The following is a 16,384-nucleotide window of genomic DNA, read 5'->3' as shown; positions in this document are numbered from 1 at the left end:
CTTCTTCTTCTTCTTCTTCTTCTTCTTCTTCTTCTTCTTCTTCTTCTTCTTCTTCTTCTTCTTCTTCTTCTTCTTCTTCTTCTTCTTCTTCTTCCTCTTCCTCCTCCTCCTCCTCCTCCTCCTCCCCCTCCTCCTCCTCCTCCTCCCCCTCCTCCTCCTCCTCCTCCCCCCCTCCCCCCCCCTTCCTCCTCCTCCTCCTCCTCCTCCTGCTCCTCCTGCTCCTCTTCCCCGGAATTCTTCCTCTCCACACAGTTTTAATTGCACAATACAATATTACTTGATGTCCAGAGTGTATTCTTCTTGTACAACTGAAACTTTATTATACTTTTTGAGCAACAACATTTCTCCCACTCCCCACCAAACCCCGGCAAACACTGGTTTCTGAATCTGACCACAAGGGTCTGTCATTAGCCATGATTTTGGCTGGCTGTGGTTTTAGCTACCCACGTCAAATATTTTTTGAATATATGAAATGGAAAATTCTGGAAACAAAAAATTTGTACAATTTAAATTGCACACATTCCTGAGGCGTATGACAGACCTGGACCCTTCCTGCTCTTTGCTGTTCTATCCAGAGTGCTACTGGGCATCAGTGCTCATGTTCTTGTAACCCTCAGTTTACCTTTGATGGCCCCTAGAGCAGGAAGAGTGGGGCTGGGATGTGTCAATGAGAAGCTGGAAAGTACTTCTTCTAAGGGAAAAGATGGAAGATCAGCAAGATGTTGAGAAAGAGAATATTTTCTCACAGTATAGTGTTATGATTGGTTTATTTTATTACTAGCTATTTTTGTTTATCTCTTACTATGTCCAACTTGAAAATCAAACTTTATCATCAGTGTAGATGGAGGAGGAAACAGCACAGAGGCATGGTACTATCTGGTTTTAGGCATCCACTGGTGGTCTGGATTGAGGTTAAATCCTACTTTAGATGGTATATTTGTGTATACTATTTATATACGCATAATCAACTCACGCCATCTTCTTATATAAAGTGACGCCTTGTTGAATAGTTTGGCTGGTCTAGAGGATAACCTGCTACACACTAGACTATATGGCCCGATCTGTTGCTCTTAGGCTACTAACATGTACAGCATGTTACTGTGCTGAGCACTGTAGGCCATTGTTACACAGTGGTGTTTGTGTTGCTAAACACAGGAAAGGTATAGTAAAAACACATTACTGTAGGAAGACTTCAGCTTCGTTACAATCTTCTGGAACCACTGATAGTCTGTTGCTGATTGAATCAATATTATTTGGGATGTGATTTATTATATATACATGATTACGTCTTGGAAGGGAAATCAGAACAGAATAGGCTATCTCACATTCTAGAGGTTACCTGATAACATAATGAATGCAACCTTTTTTTTTTGTTGTTGTTGGTCATGGGGGCTGAATTCTGGGCCTGGATGCTGTCCCTTAGCTCTTCAGCTCAAGGCTAGTGCTCTACCACTTGAGTCACAGCGCCACTTCCGGCTTTTTCTGCTTACGTGGTGCTGAGGAATCGAACCCAGGGCCTCATGTATGCAAGGCAAGCACTCTACCACTGAGCTACCTTCCCAGCCCTGAGTGTAACCTTTTACAGACTACAGAAACTAGTTTGCTTTTGATGACTAGTGTGCTGCTGTGGTCATTTCAGACCAGTTGTTTATTTCTAATGTAGTCATGTCAACATTGATCCTCTTCTCCTGGGGGGAGGAAGAGGGAGAGAAGGAAAGAAAAGAACCCTTTCTTGAGGAAGCTCATGGCTAAACATCTCTGCCTTTCTAATTCCTGGGTTTCTTAAGCAGTGTTTGTGAAGTTCCCTAAGGTAGAAAACTTCATTCAGCCAGGGGCTGGTGTGTCATATCTGTAATCCTAGCTACTAAGGAGCCTGAGATCTGAGGATTGTGGTTCAGATCCATCTCAGGAGACTCTTATCTCTAATTAACTAGCAAAAAGCTGGAACTAGAGACATGGCTTAAGTGGTAGAGTGTCAGCCTTGAGCAGAAAAAGCTAAGCGCGCACACACACACACACACACACACACACACACACACACAAGTACGTGTGCAAGCATTCTTCATCCCATAATCAAAGTATTTTGAATGCTGAGACTTTATTCCAGCCAAGTGCCACATTTTTCTCCATCCTCCCTTCATATGCCATGATGTGAGGCTTTGCAGGTTCTCTGCTGAGTGTGTTCTTTGCCTCATTTGGCCACATCTTAGAGTTGTGTGCTCCTGGCTCTCAGTTGTACTTTCAGGAGGCCACACGGCACCCCCACAGATGCCTCTTGGTAGAATTGCATGTGATGCCAATCATGTGTCTAAAAGCAAACTTCTTCCTTTCTCTAAACCCTATGCCCTCTCCACAGCTTCTCTGTTCCTGATGGCATAGGGCAGGTCCCCAGTGCTGATGAACCCAACACGTCCTTATCACCAGAAGAGACCTTCATCTGATCACGTGCTGACTTGCTTAATGCCTGCTTCTGGTGCAGCCCTGCAAGCTCCAAGTGGTAGATGTGGATTATGCTGTTTGTCACTCTATATTCCCAGCTCCCAGCAAGAGACTTTGCACATAAAAGGCTTGTAGAAAGTGCTTATTTTGATCTGGAAGTCAGTAAACAAATGCACAGACTCCATGTTTATATTTGTACTCGGGGACAAAACTCAGACTACTTCTGATACTTCCTTTTTTTCCTACTGTAGTATGTTAGTTTATCAAATCCTTCCAGAACATAAATTCTTCTAGAACGCCTGCACTGGAGCCCCACAGGGCAGTGACAGAGGTTGGCAGTGTTGGAGAAATGCTGTAAGGGTCACATGTAGTAGTTTGTTTGATCTTCATAGGTAGATGGGAGGTACGTCCCTTTCCGGTGAAACCTGGCCATTGAGATGTTAAGTCATTGTTTCTTGTCATTGTTCTGCTATATGGTGGCACTGGACAGCTAACCTAGTTCTTCTGAGTTCATTGTTCTCAACCATTAAGTACTATGCTGTCCTAACATCTAATTTATATGCACATATCCTGTGCTGAACTGTTCACTAAAGCCTGTACCCTCCTTCCATACACCATGTACGGCACTCACAGATGACGTAGAAGCTGACATAAAGAGGTTTTTGTTGTTGTTGCTGCTAAGTCTCAGCATGGTGGAGCACACCTATAATCCCAGCACTAAAGAAGCTGAGGCAGGAGGGTCATGAGTTCAAGGAAAACCTAGCTACCCAGTGGGTTTTATGCCAGCCTGAGGTACGTAGTGAGTTTAGCTCAATGCTGTGGTCTTACTTTTGCTGCCAGAACCTGCAGTGTGGATGTGGCCTGAGGAGTCAATGCAAACAGTTCCCTAGGATTATTAGGGGTTTTCATTTTCATTTTTCTTCTTCATTTTCTTTTAACCTCCCCCAGCCATCTAACCTAGCCATTCACTTTCCTTTCTGTAGACACTGCTGGCAGCCGCACATTGCACTCGAGAGCAGAGACTACCCCATCACCCACCAACAACACGGGGAACGGACACCCAGAATACATTGCGTATGCGCTTGTCCCTGTGTTCTTCATCATGGGTCTCCTTGGTGTCTTCATCTGCCACCTGCTGAAGAAGAAAGGGTATCGCTGCACGACAGAGGCTGAGCAAGAGGTGGAAGAGGAAAAGGTTGAAAAGATAGGTAAAGAACCTGGGTCCATCCCTCCCTCCCTCCCTCCCTCCCTCCCTCCCTTCCTTCCTTCCTCTCGGGGTTTGAACTCAGGGCCTGGTGCTGTCCCTGATCTCTTTTTGCTCAAGGCTAATGCTCTACCACTTTGACCCACAGCACCACTTCCTGGTTTTGTGGAGGCTAATTGGCTAGGATTATAGGCGAGAGCCACCAGTGCCAGCTACTTGGTTTTTTGTTTTTTTCTTTCCCCCTTTGATTGGGTATGGGGCTTGAATTCAGGCCTTGGACACTGGCCCTGAGTTTTTTCTGCTCAGGGCTAGTACTCTACCACTTAGAGCCACTGTGCCACTTCTGGTTTTCTGGGTTCTTTTGATGGGGGGAAAGGACAGAGTTTGTAAATAAGTAACTGCTTCTTGCTCTGTGAGGTACAAATGATCTCAAGACCTAGCATAGAGTAGTCTCTCTTGGAGCTTAAATGCTTACAGGACATTTTTCTGCTGTGGCCTGATGGTCTTCGGCCAGTTCTGTGTGTTTCCAAGTCAGTGCTATGCATAATTTAGCTTAAATTTCTTTCTAATTAATTTAAATGAGGACAGTAATCTCTACCTTGCAGGTGAAATGGAATGCTTTGGTGATGGGCACCTCTGGCTTCCAACAAACTTTAATCTTTACTTATTATTCTTGAGTCAGATCCTAATGAAAAGGCAGGAACATGAAATGCAGCTTTCCATTTTCATGGTGTTCTTCTCACACTGGGGGTTCTGGCTCCCCTCCTCCTGATTGGGTGACAGTGCTGTAGAAGTGTAGCAGGAAGGGGAGCTGACCTTCAGTCTCATCTCTGCATCTTCATAATGTTGCTAGGTAGTATTGGGATATGCCTGAAAGATGAATCCTGTTTCTTCTTTCCACTCATCCTTTAGGGCGCTGTCCTTAGGTGGATTCTGAGGGTTGGCGGGTTGTTATCCACATCCCGCTCGCTCGGCCCCTCCACGTCAGTCTTTTGCAGAGGTGACATTTGGAGTAGGTCACCCCCTGGGGGAGCAAACCTGCAGGGCCAGTGTGGGGAGGTTCTTTGATTCTTGCCAGCTTGCTGGAGTGTTGGTTTTTCCACCCCCACTGACCTTTGAGGCTGTGGAGGAACACGGTTGTACGATGAGTCATGTGTAAGCTTATCAAAGCCAAGCCGAGTGTTTGTCAACTGAAAGTGGAACATCTCCCTCTGCTCCTCCTTCACGGCTGTAGGATGGCTCAGCCCTCAGCCTCCACTCTGTCCGTGTGAGCAAGCATGCTTGTGCAGGAGGCTCGCCAGCCTTGGGGTGCAGAGGACACTTTGCCAGGTAAATGGAAGGGTCATTCATTGCACTGCTGGTTCGGTGGCTCTCTGAACTAGGACAGGGTATTTCAGCGCTCTCTCTTCTTTTCAGTCCTAGCAGGCCTGAATTTTCTTTTTTCTTTTTTTGGGTCCCATCGTGGGGCTGAACTCTGGGCCTGGGCGTTGTCCCTCAGCTCTTCATTTCAAGGCTAGCGCTCTACCACTTGAGCCACAGCGCCACTTCCAGTTTTTTTCTTTTTGCTTACGTGGTGCTGAGGAATCGAACCCAGGGCCTCAGGTATGCAAGGCAAGCGCTCTACCACTGAGCCACCTTCCCAGCCCAGGCCTGATTTTTCTTAGAGACCTATGCATATATTTCTGGTGCAGAATCTCTGGGGGAAAATAAGCATAGCCAACATTTCGGAAATTTGGAAGCATATTGAAAAAGGATAAGAGAGTTTTGTAAGCATAGATGAATAACTATTGCATTTAAAATATTAATACTCTCAAGGATGTAGCAGAGTGATGAACTGCTTGCTTATTAAGTGCAGGACATTGAGTGGTGAACTGCTTGCTTATTATGTGCAGGACACTGGGCTTGATCCTTTGTACCGCACAAGAAAATTGCTTTACATTTATATAGTAATCTGACGCTAAAACAAAATCCCATTTCTTCTGAGGACTTACTATGTTTGTTTGTTTGTTTGTTTCTTTCTTTCTTTTTTTGTGGTGCTTGTACTGTGGTTTGAACTTAGTTCTCAAGTTCTTTGGTTTTCTTGTTCACAGCTGATGCTGTGAACCAAAGTGGTAGTCCACTTTGGGCCTCTTAGTTAGAGATGGAGTCTCTTGGACTTTTCTGCCTGCTTGGCTTCAAACCTCCATCCTCCATATCTCAGCCTCTTGAGTAGCTAGGATTACAGGTGCAAGCCACTGGTGCCCAGCTCCCCTGAGGACTTAAGGAAAGAATATGAGACATGTTAATACATGCAGTTCTGGTATAGATGCATTTCCATATTTCTGGTATAGATGTCATTGTGGCAGTGCATGGATATTTGACCTTGAGAAGACATTGTTGGACAAGTGATTTTTTAAAAAAATGCTTGTTATTCTAACAAAGTTATAACCTTTGACACTGGGAAATTTGGGGCTGAAAGCTAAAGTCTTAGCATGAGTGCTTGAGCTTTCTGGAAGCTGTTCAGTGAGGTTGTGGGCTCTAAGACTGAATGTCCAGTTGTCTTTTTGCTTGTGAGAAGTTTTAACATGTTCTCCCCTCTTTTTCTTTCAGAATTAAATGACAGTATAAATGAAAACAGTGACACTGTTGGGCAGATTGTCCACTACATCATGAAAAATGAAGGTATGAATATTTGAGCATTCCAGGACAATTCCGTATTCTCCTTTTGTTATAATTAATTGATTAAGTAATTGTATTTATTTAAATTTTTGTGCTGGTCCTGGGGCTTGAACATAGGGCCTGGGACTATCCGTTAGGTTTTTTTACTCAAAGTTGATGCTCTACCACTTGAGGCCACACATCATTTCTGGACTTTTGGCTCATTGGAGATAGGAATCTCACAGACTTTTCTGCCTGGGTTGGTATTGCACCTCAATCCTCAGATCTAAGCCTGCTGAATAGCTAGGATTACAGGTATGAGCTACTAGTACCCAGCTTCTTCTTTTATTAAAAACCTGTTCAGGAGAGTCAAGATTTGTAGGCTCTGATTTTACTTTAGTTCTCTAGTTCCCTAGCTTCCAGCATTCTCCAACCATGAGGCTATCTTTTCAGTGAATTTCTGGGTGCCAGTTGGTTCCTGTTGCAGAGAGCTGGCTGTGGAGTTTCATTTCACATCCGGGCCTTACCACTTCCTGAGTGTGTGCAATTTGGAGAAAGTCCTCTTACCACATGAAGCCTCAGTTTCCTTCTGTGGAATGAGTTTTTATAGTATTTACCTCATTACGTCACACACAGAACAGCACATGTCAAAAGCTCAAGCACTCAAATAGTGTATATTCATTTTTTTTTTTTTTTGGCGCACTTAATATATTTGTGACAAAATAGTAACATATAATAAGCTATTACAACGATTTTCTTTTTTTTTTTTTTGGATCCGGTCGTGGGGCCTGAACTCTGGGCCTGGGCGCTGTCCCTCAGCTCTTCAGCTCAAGGCTAGTGCTTTACCACTTGAGCCACAGTGCCACTTCCGGTTTTTCTTTTTGCTTATGTGGTGCTGAGGAATCGAACCCAGGGCCTCATGCATGCGAGGCAAGCGCTCTACCACTGAGCCACCTTCCCAGTCCCTACAACCATTTTCAATAGAGAATTCAGTGGCATTTCCATTTATTTTGTGACATAGTATCACTACTGCGTAGCTCCAGAACTTTCTCATTAGCCCAAAGTGAAACTGTACTCACCATTCTCTATCACGGTGATCTCTGCACTTGTTTTTGTTCCTTTAGATTTGTTTAGTCTTGATGTTTACAACTTTTCCAAGTCTGGATTTTGAGTATTCGCATATTAAACCTTCATCTTCTTAAGTGGAGAATTTATTCAGTTGCTGTAACTGAGTCCCGTAGACTGTGTAATTAATAAAGAGCAGGGATGGTGGCTCTGAAGATGGGGAAGTGTAAAAGCATGGTTAAGCATCTGCTTAGCATCTGGTGAAGCTACCTTGCTGGGTTATACCATGGTATAGGGCATCACGTGATGAGACAGAACAGTCACGTCCACCAAGCCACACCCTCAGTAACTCACACATCCACTCACCTGTGAGTGGATTAATCCATTCATTAGGGCAGAGCCCTGTGAACCAAACCACCTCTCATGAAGCCCCAGCTACAAATACCATTAAATATAAGACTTTTGTGATTAAATTTCTAATGCATGAACTCTGGGGGCCGTACCCAGACTGGAGCAATTTTCGTGCCCTTGGTCATTTTGTATTTGTAAGTTGGCACCTAGCCTGCATTCTCAATAATTGTGGATTCCCATAGTTAGAGTTCTTTGAGATCTCAAGAGAATTTGAAAGGAAAGACTTTCCCCTGGGCTGTCTCTGTGGCAGTGAACACTGCTGACTCACCCTGCATACACTAAGACAGCTGGGCTTTGGTCTAAAATTGAAATGCCTGGTACTTATCAGTAAATATCTGCTCTCCACCCTCAGCTCTTCCCTGTGGACACCTTCCTCCCTCTTCCTTCCTCCTTTGTCCTAACAAGCCAGCCAGGGTACCTGCCTGGCCCAGGAGGTTTGTCAGTGTGTTGGGCTCTGTCCGGGTTAGCATGGTTTTCATTGGTGTTCTTCTTAGTGCACTTTGTGTGGTTGGCACAGATCTAGGTGCTTTGTGTGTCTGATCTCACCTAATCCCCACCACATCCTCGTACAGTGGGAATTCTGATGATACCCATTTTATAGGTAAAGAAAAGAGCTCAGGATTGAATTCACATAGCCAGTGAGCAAGCAACTCTGTCTACTTCCTCCTACTGTATGAGGAAGTATCGCCTCTCCTCTTTTAATTTGCAGTTTTATATTTCTATAGTTTGTAAAAGTCAGATGACCAAACTTTAACTAGAATGATATTTAAAATAAAAACATTAACAACATGGTAACTCTTTTATGCAACTACTTGAAGATAATGAAAATATAAATTTTAAAAATCCATCATCAATAACAGCAACAAAAAAAAAATCAGACAGAACACTTGGACTTGGATCTGGAGACCTCGATTAGTGGACGGGATCTGCTCTCTAACACACTGTCAGGTCTGCTCCTTTTATGTGTAGGGGAAAGAAAGTGCCTTTGCCTCAGCCTCAGGAATGCAGGAGGGCAGGAGTGCTTTCTGAGAACTTGAGCGTCAACCATGACAAAGTAGGGCACAGAATGGCGTGTGACCTCCTCTCCTGGTTTCAGTGCCTTGCACACTGCCTCCCGGGGCAGGGACAGCTTGGGGGAGTTGGGCTTGAACTTCCTCAGGGTGGACAGCTGCTGAGCCAGTGGTGTTTTATGAGGCTAGTGACTGTTGGTTAGATCTTCAAAATAAATACCTTGAGAACTTTGACAGGGACTGAAATTCTTGGGCATAGACTTCATGGTGCTCAGGAATGTTGGTGTTTGTGCCAGGCCTACTCTAGGCTTTCCAGGGACTAACACCACCATGATTTAGATACTCATGCCATTTTATAGTTGAGCATCTTGAAGCCTGTGTTGGCTTAACCAACTTACCAACTCTGTACTGGTGCAGTGGGGTTTGATACAGCAGTCCTCCTTATTGAAAGTAGGTGGTAGGCGGGGAGGGACTTGAAGTGAAGGCTTGAAACCATGAAGAATGCCAGACCCTATTAGTCTGTGTTTTTTCCTGTATATACCAATGAGAAAGTTGTACTGTATATAAACTAGATTCAGAGATTAGCAGTGCCAATAAAAATAAGAAATTAAGTTGGAAAATCTAGCTAATTTTTTTATTTTTATTTTCTTTTTATTGTGAAAATACCATACAGAGGGGTTACAATTACATGGGCAAGATAATGAGTACATTTCTTATGAAGCATTGTTGTCTCCTCCTTTGTTTCCCCTTCCTATCCCTTGTAGCTAAATTTTTGAGTGCAAAGGCATGTTAAAATTATTATTCTGAAGGTTTCTTTTTTCAAATTAGCGAAAAGAATATAGTTTAGAATGGTGGCACCCAGTGGAAATTGCTTCCTCTGAAGGTACCATTCTTATTAGCTAAGAATTTGGTATTTAAAAGTTCCTCTTGAGGGAATGATGTGTAATATAATTTGAAATAAAGATACAGCAGTCTTAAGAACATTACACCTGATGGCTTTGTGACTGGGGTGAATTTGTTAAATGAATAACTACGATAAAGCTTAAAGGCACAGGTGGGAATTTTTTACAAAAAAAAAACTAGATTTCTATGTGCTGATCTGCTTTTACTTTGTAATTTGTAGTCCTAAAAGACTTAAAAAATAAAATTCATCCTTACACTTAAAAAACCTAGAAAATTATAGCATTATCCTATAGTAAAGTTATTTGAAACTTAGGAATTAATTAATTTCTAGAATTTTTACTTAATATTGGTTGTGTGTAACCAAAGCCACGGAAGGCAGAAGCATGGGTAGGGTAGGGGCACGATCAAATCCTTCACCTGGCTGATTCCTGGTGACATGAGCGTGTATGGTAAATTTACTCTCTTCAAAGGAGTAAAGTAGGTACTGGAAAAGCTTCTAGAACTTCTGAAACATTCATGCATTTGAATTCTCAACACCCCTCATGTGAGGAGGCCCTCTAGTCACACTAGCAGGGCAGTGACCACGGGCCCTCCCTGTAGTTACAGCGTTTGGTGTTTCTGGAAGGAGCTGGGGGCAAATAGGGCTATTCTTTCCTTTGAAAGAATGTTCTTTTTTTTTTAATTGAAAAAAAAAAAGTAGCCTTTTAGTTTCCCTTGGGTTGACTGCCTTCCAGTAGGTACCATGGATGATCCCCGCGATTCCCTTTTCAGTCCTCTCTGCTCCCTCCTTGCTCCTTCCCCCCTATCTTATTCATCACCCCATTTTCCTTTACTCCTGTTCATGCCTTCATCTGTCCGCCTGTGGCTTCTTCAGGGCGCTGAGAGCGCAGGTGATGGCTCTGCCTCCGTGCCGTCCTCCTAGATCACCAAAGATACCTGATCTCACTGCTGCATGTCCTTCCTTCCTGGCTGTGGTCCTGCCTTGTTTTCTACTTGTCCCTGGACCACAGCTGGCTGAGAAGATAATATACTGGGCTGTCTTACCAATTTATAACTTTGACTTTCCCCAGTCTTGCTCTGAGCCTGAAATTCTCTATTGTATGGCACAAGCACATTTTCATCCTTTGTCATCATTCACATAACATCCTGATTAATTGCAGTGAATTTTCTATTTGTAGAAATCTAGAAGCACACTATAACTTTTCTCCAAAAAAATAAACAAGGATAAAATTAAGCACAATCTCTCCATACCACTTTTTTTGTTTTCTTTGTTTAGATTCATGTATTTATAAATATTTGCAACCATGATTCTTGAAGGTTTTTTTTGCCTTGCCTTTTAAATTTGACATTTTAAATTTAATCTGTAGTCATTTCTTGTTTATAGTATCAACAAATAGCTTTAATTTTGGAAATCAGTTTTAGCCTAGTCCCTAGAGGTGGGCTTTCTCAGCTGACCCGCAGGGTGGCAAACTTAGTCTCTTTGCAGCCTTACACAGGGTAGATAGATTGTTTTCCAAATTAAGCAATTCTCTAACTGTGAGCACTGCTTGGGTCTTGTATAACTTAAGTCATTTCTGATTCTGCCTGGGAATGAGTTCCAGATTCCAGGGGTGCAGGATGACATCCCACAAGACTGTCCCTTCTTCAGATGAAAGTGACAAATCCAGGCCCCTGATTCTTCTCAGCTACACACTGCTAGTCAAAGGAACTCCTGTAACCTATTTTCTAGAATGGCTTGTGGAGCACAGACAGACACTGTTTGATTGTGTAGTTTATTAGAAAAAAAAATCTCTAACAGGAATAATGGAACTAGGGAGATATGTAGTGCAAGGTATTTGGAACTGGGTGGTAGAGGGGGAGCTGTGTGGTGGCCGGGAAGCACTCATGCCCATGTTGGGTGCTGTACAACCCTCCAGGTACCTCCATATCCCGAGCAGTCCAGAAACCCTTTTACTCAGCTTAATCTCCAATCCCAGACCATCCCCACTCCCCCTCCTTGCCAGTGGCCAGTGTGTGGGACAGATAGTTCCAGCCCTCTAATTACGTGGCCCGTCTGATGACTGGCCTTACTTTCACTCACTGCATTAGTGCAGAGTCAGACATGATCACGTAGCTCATTGGGAACAACAAAAGATACTCCTCTCATGCAGGTCATTTTGAGGGTTTTAGGAGCTCTTTGGCCTGCTCACTGATTATTTTCCTCCCAAGGCCTACAGCTGGATTAACTACAGAACAAACGTACCTTTCTCAGAAGAGTAAGACTGAATAGTGTTAGGGACATCTGTGGGGTGTATTATGTGGACATTGGACATTATCGAGGACTCTGCTATGTAGTGCATTTCTCTGAGAGGCCCTTAAACTATCCACTGTGCTAGAAATGGAGAGAACTACAATTATTCCTCACAGTCCTGATGATGTCCATGAGGAGAGAATCTTTTGTGGACTTTTCTCTTGAATATCCATTCCTATAGTGAGGTTTACAACCTTAAGTGATTGCTGTGCTGATGATTGTACAAATTGCTCTGAACACCATTCAATCTGTCTGTGTGGGTAAAAACTTGACATTGAAGATGGAAGGATTACATCCAGCACTTTCTGTGGAGGTAGACCAGAGATGGTCTGTCTGTCACTCTCTAATGGGTGATTCTGGACAGTTTTTGCCAGCTTCAAGCCTCAGTGGCATACCAAGAGAATGACCCCATGAAGGTCATACAGAAAGTCTGTAAAGCCTTTTGGCAGTGCCTGGCACACACCAGCCATGTGGTTCTTACTTAGAATATTTGCCTTGAGTATAAGGAAGACTGAAACAACATTTTCTTGCCTAAATTGGACATTTTATGCATAGTTTCAAACAGAAATTTAGGGGGAAAAAAGAAAGGAAGCAATTTCTGGAAAATACCACTTACTAGAAAATTCCCTCTGTTTCCACCGGGTTTCTTTGCCCTGTACCTAGTTCCTTGCATTCTTTTTTTTTTTTTTTTTTAGTAAATTATATTTCTGTTATCTTTTAAGTGTTTTACAAAGGGGTTACCATTCCATGAGTTCCTTCCATTCTTGAGAAGCCTGTGAAAGGAAGTATGGTTGACAGACTGTTGGCAAGTATAGGACGTTGTCTTTTACACAATGTATTAGAGCTCTGAGTAATGCACAAGGAAGAGATACAGTTGGCTTTTCATGCCCAAAGGCTCCACATCAGGAAATTCAGTCCACCACAGATTGAAAGTGGTCTGAAAAACTGAATCTGCTGGCCACTGCTGGCTTTTGTAACCCTATCTACTCTGGAGGCTGAGATCTGAAGATCACAGCTCAAAGCCAGCTAAGGCAGGAAAAGCTATGAGTCTCTTATCTCCAGTTCATTATCAGCAAGCCAGGAGTGTGGCTTGAGTGGTAGAGCTCTAGCCTTGAGTGAGAAAGTTTAGGGATAGCACCCAGGTACTACCATCTCCAGTACTGTTGTGCATGCATATGATGCGTGTGTGTGTGTGTGTGTGTGTGTGTGTGTGTGTGTGTGTGGTGTATGTCTGTGTATGCATGCACATGTGCATGCATGCACACTCAAATTGCCTTTGTGCTGAGACATATATAATTTTCTTGTTGTCAGTCCCTAAGCCTGCCGTAGAACAACTATTTTCATCTAATTTACATTCTATTTGGTGCAGTTATTTATAGGAGGATGTTGGTAGGTCCTATGCAAATTCTGTGCCCTTTTATATAAAGGAGTTGAGCATCTGTGAATTTTGTTATTTTTTGGAGGTGCTGGGACCAGTTCATCTGTGGGTCTTGGACAACTGTTTATTGTTCCTTGATGATATTTTTGTCAACCGAATTAAAATGGGTGTGTGTGTAAGTGCTGATGGTTGTGCAATGTTATGTGGTGTCTTCTCATCACAGGAAAACAGAAGTGTTCCCAAGGGACACAATGCTGAAGTTTATTCCCTGGTGTTGTAGACTTGGAGGTTAGCCCAGAGACAGGGACACGAGCCTGCTCATGCATGTACATGGTATTTTCTGTCAGCCTTTCTCTACCCTCCTCAGACAGAATGGTTGTGAGTGATGTTTGCATGTTAACTAGGGTCTGTGCTCAAAAACTTCACTCAAAGCAAGCAGAAGGATTGTTTTCTACTTTTTTCCTAAGAGGTAAGACTGAGTCATAGGAATTTATGAAAGCACAAGAAACACAAGTTTACAAAAATCAAGCATGGATAATGATTTAATACATCTCCTCCTGGAATCATCTTCCAATTTGAGATTTCACTTTTTAGGCAGTCATCATTTTATAGGTGATTAATTTTCACAGGCAACTAAATTTTTGTTTATGAAAGTTTAGTACTCTTCAGTGCTATTACTGTTGACCATGGTTTTATACCTTTCATGTTTGTTTTCCCTTTATTTTTTGTTTATAATTCAAGGTTTGATAAAGAGCAAATTGGCTAATTATTGTATATTTTGTATGCAGTAAAGCATGAAATTATAAATGGCACTGTGTAACTTTATTAGTCTCCTTTCTATTACTGTCATAGAATACCCGAAGCTCAGTGTTTGCTAAAGATAAGAGGTTGCTTTAGCTCACAGTTTTGAAGCTGGAAAGTCTGAGATCAGGCAGCCACATTGATCTGGCCTCAGGTGAGGGCCCATGTGGCTGGGTCATGAGTTTCACAGTAGGTGACATCATGGTGGGAGTATGTGTAAAAAGGAAACATAACAGGGTAGGATGAGAAGCCAGGAAGCAGTCTGTGAGTCAGGTGCTCTTGCATACTGCTCCCCTGCCCCCCCAGTTCCCATTGCTGGAGATTTATTCCAAGGCTTTATGCATGGCTAGGTAAGTGTCTACCGCTGAGCTACATCCCCAGTCTGCTCTTTTTTGTTTTCTAAATAGAACAAACACTCTCTTGAGAACCAACAGGATTCAATAAGAATCGTAATCAGTTCTTTGCTGGGACAGTGCCCCAGTGCCCCAGTCCCCTCCCTCTAAGTTCCCCGTCATCACACTGGGGGCCGAGCTTCTAACAAATGAATCTCTGGAGACTCACCCCTATCCATACCGTACCATTATCAAAACTCATGATGTGGAGGGATACTAATTTCCTGAATTCTCATTATTATCCAAAAGGAAATAGGACGGCCGCTGTGAGTTCTACCTCAGTATGTTTCACAGAGTAATGTGGCTGTCCTCCCTTAAGGCTGGGGACTGTGGATCTATTTCAGAACAGTTTTTGTAATTACAAATATTTTACATTTTTTCCTTTCTTTTTCTTCTTTTTTTTTAGGTCAAAAGTTGCATCCCCAAATGCATTTGGGCCAGATGCAGGTCCCTCACATCTGTAATCCTAGCTACTCAGGAGGCTGACATCTAAGGATTGAAGTTCAAAGTCAGCCAGGGCAGGAAAGTTGAGACTGTTATCTCCAATGTAGTGCCACAAAAGCTAGCAGTGGCGCTGTGGCTCAAGTGGTAGAGTGCTGGCCTTGAGCTAATGAGCAGAAGGACAGCATCCAGGCTCAGAGTTCAAGCCCCATGACCGACTGAAAAAACACCAAAAACCAAAACTCAGGGATAGTGCCCTGTACTGGCACACTCACACAAAAAAATGCATTTGGACATTCACGCAGATGGAAGGGCAAAGAAAGTTCTTTATTTTTTATATAATTTTTGTAATAATTATATAATGTATATTTTTTTCAAAACAAAACAAAGTGCAACACCTTCCCTCCCATGCATTCTTAAGGGTTGTCCAGAAAAGACAAAAATTGTAGGGGAGAGCCCCCAATCTTGCTCTCATCTACAAAGCACACACATGCGTGTGGAGCACAGCAGATGTGTAATAGATGTTCAGTATTGCACTTTTGTAGGAAGATGAGGAGGGGCAAAAAAAGGTGAGCAAGTGCTCTTGGGTGGGGCAAGAAGGAAAGGAACACAGTGGGTAAACTGAGATAAACTTTCAATATCAGTGAGCCCAGCAGTAGTGTTGGTGATGTCATTTGAATATGAAATATTAAATGCTGGCTTTGGTTCATGTCATAAATAATGATTTCTTAAAATCTTCCTCTCTAGAGAATTCATTGTGGTTAGAACACTGCTTTCATAGTCGATGGAAAGGATTAGGAGTCAGTACAAGCATTTGGCCTTGCTGATTAAATAGTCAAGAGACACTCAGCATTCAGTTCAGCTTTTTTTTCTTGAACTTACGGGCTCCTTGTGAGGTGCAAAAAACCCAGGGTGGGGGGGTGGGGGTGAGGCGAAAGTAGGGTGACTGGTGAAGCTTAGATTCGGTTTGTTTTTGTTGACAGTCTAACCTTATATTTTTAAAGAAATAGAACATTTCAGGGGCTGGGAAGGTGGCTCAGTGGTAGAGTGCTTGCCTTGCATGCCTGAGGCCCTCTGTTTGATTCCTCACCACCACATAAGCAAAAAGAAAAAAAGCCGGAAGTGGTGCTGTGGCTCAAGTGGTAGAGCGCTAGCCTTGAGCTGAAGAGCTGAGGGACAGCGCCCAGGCCCAGAATTCAGGCCCCATGACTGGACCCCCTCCCAAAAAAGAAGAAATATAACATTTCAAGTCTATATTATGTAACTTGTATGTGGTGCTCAACACTTAAAGTGAAGGTATTTGTTCAGCTTAAGGACTTATGGGGCTGTAGCAGACCTAAGCCAGGAGCCCCCTTGGGAAAATTAACCTTCTCCTTTCCTGTCCCAGGGCCCTGGGCTCCATCTGTGCGCTGT

At 43.1% G+C, this 16,384-nt stretch overlaps 1 protein-coding gene across 2 annotated transcripts in view; it reads left to right on the top strand.

Moving 5' to 3' along the window:
- Positions 1 to 16,384, top strand: part of Rell1 (RELT like 1) — a 69,965-nt gene that overhangs the window by 21,790 nt on the left and 31,791 nt on the right. For both annotated transcript variants that reach the window (XR_006147234.1, XM_042678193.1), the window contains exons 2-3: positions 3,423 to 3,647; positions 6,233 to 6,304. Coding sequence is in view for 1 of the 2 variants with exons in the window: in XM_042678193.1 (XP_042534127.1) it covers positions 3,423 to 3,647; positions 6,233 to 6,304 (297 nt within the window). In the remaining variant the exon portion in view is untranslated. The remainder of the gene's footprint in view (positions 1 to 3,422; positions 3,648 to 6,232; positions 6,305 to 16,384) is intronic.

This window comes from Dipodomys spectabilis, unplaced genomic scaffold (assembly GCF_019054845.1).
Source record: "Dipodomys spectabilis isolate Male_0828 unplaced genomic scaffold, ASM1905484v1 ptg000043l, whole genome shotgun sequence".
Taxonomy (NCBI): Eukaryota; Metazoa; Chordata; class Mammalia; order Rodentia; family Heteromyidae; genus Dipodomys; species Dipodomys spectabilis.
The sequence above is the reverse complement of the archived record's forward strand: the minus strand, read 5'-3'. Positions and strand labels throughout refer to the sequence as shown.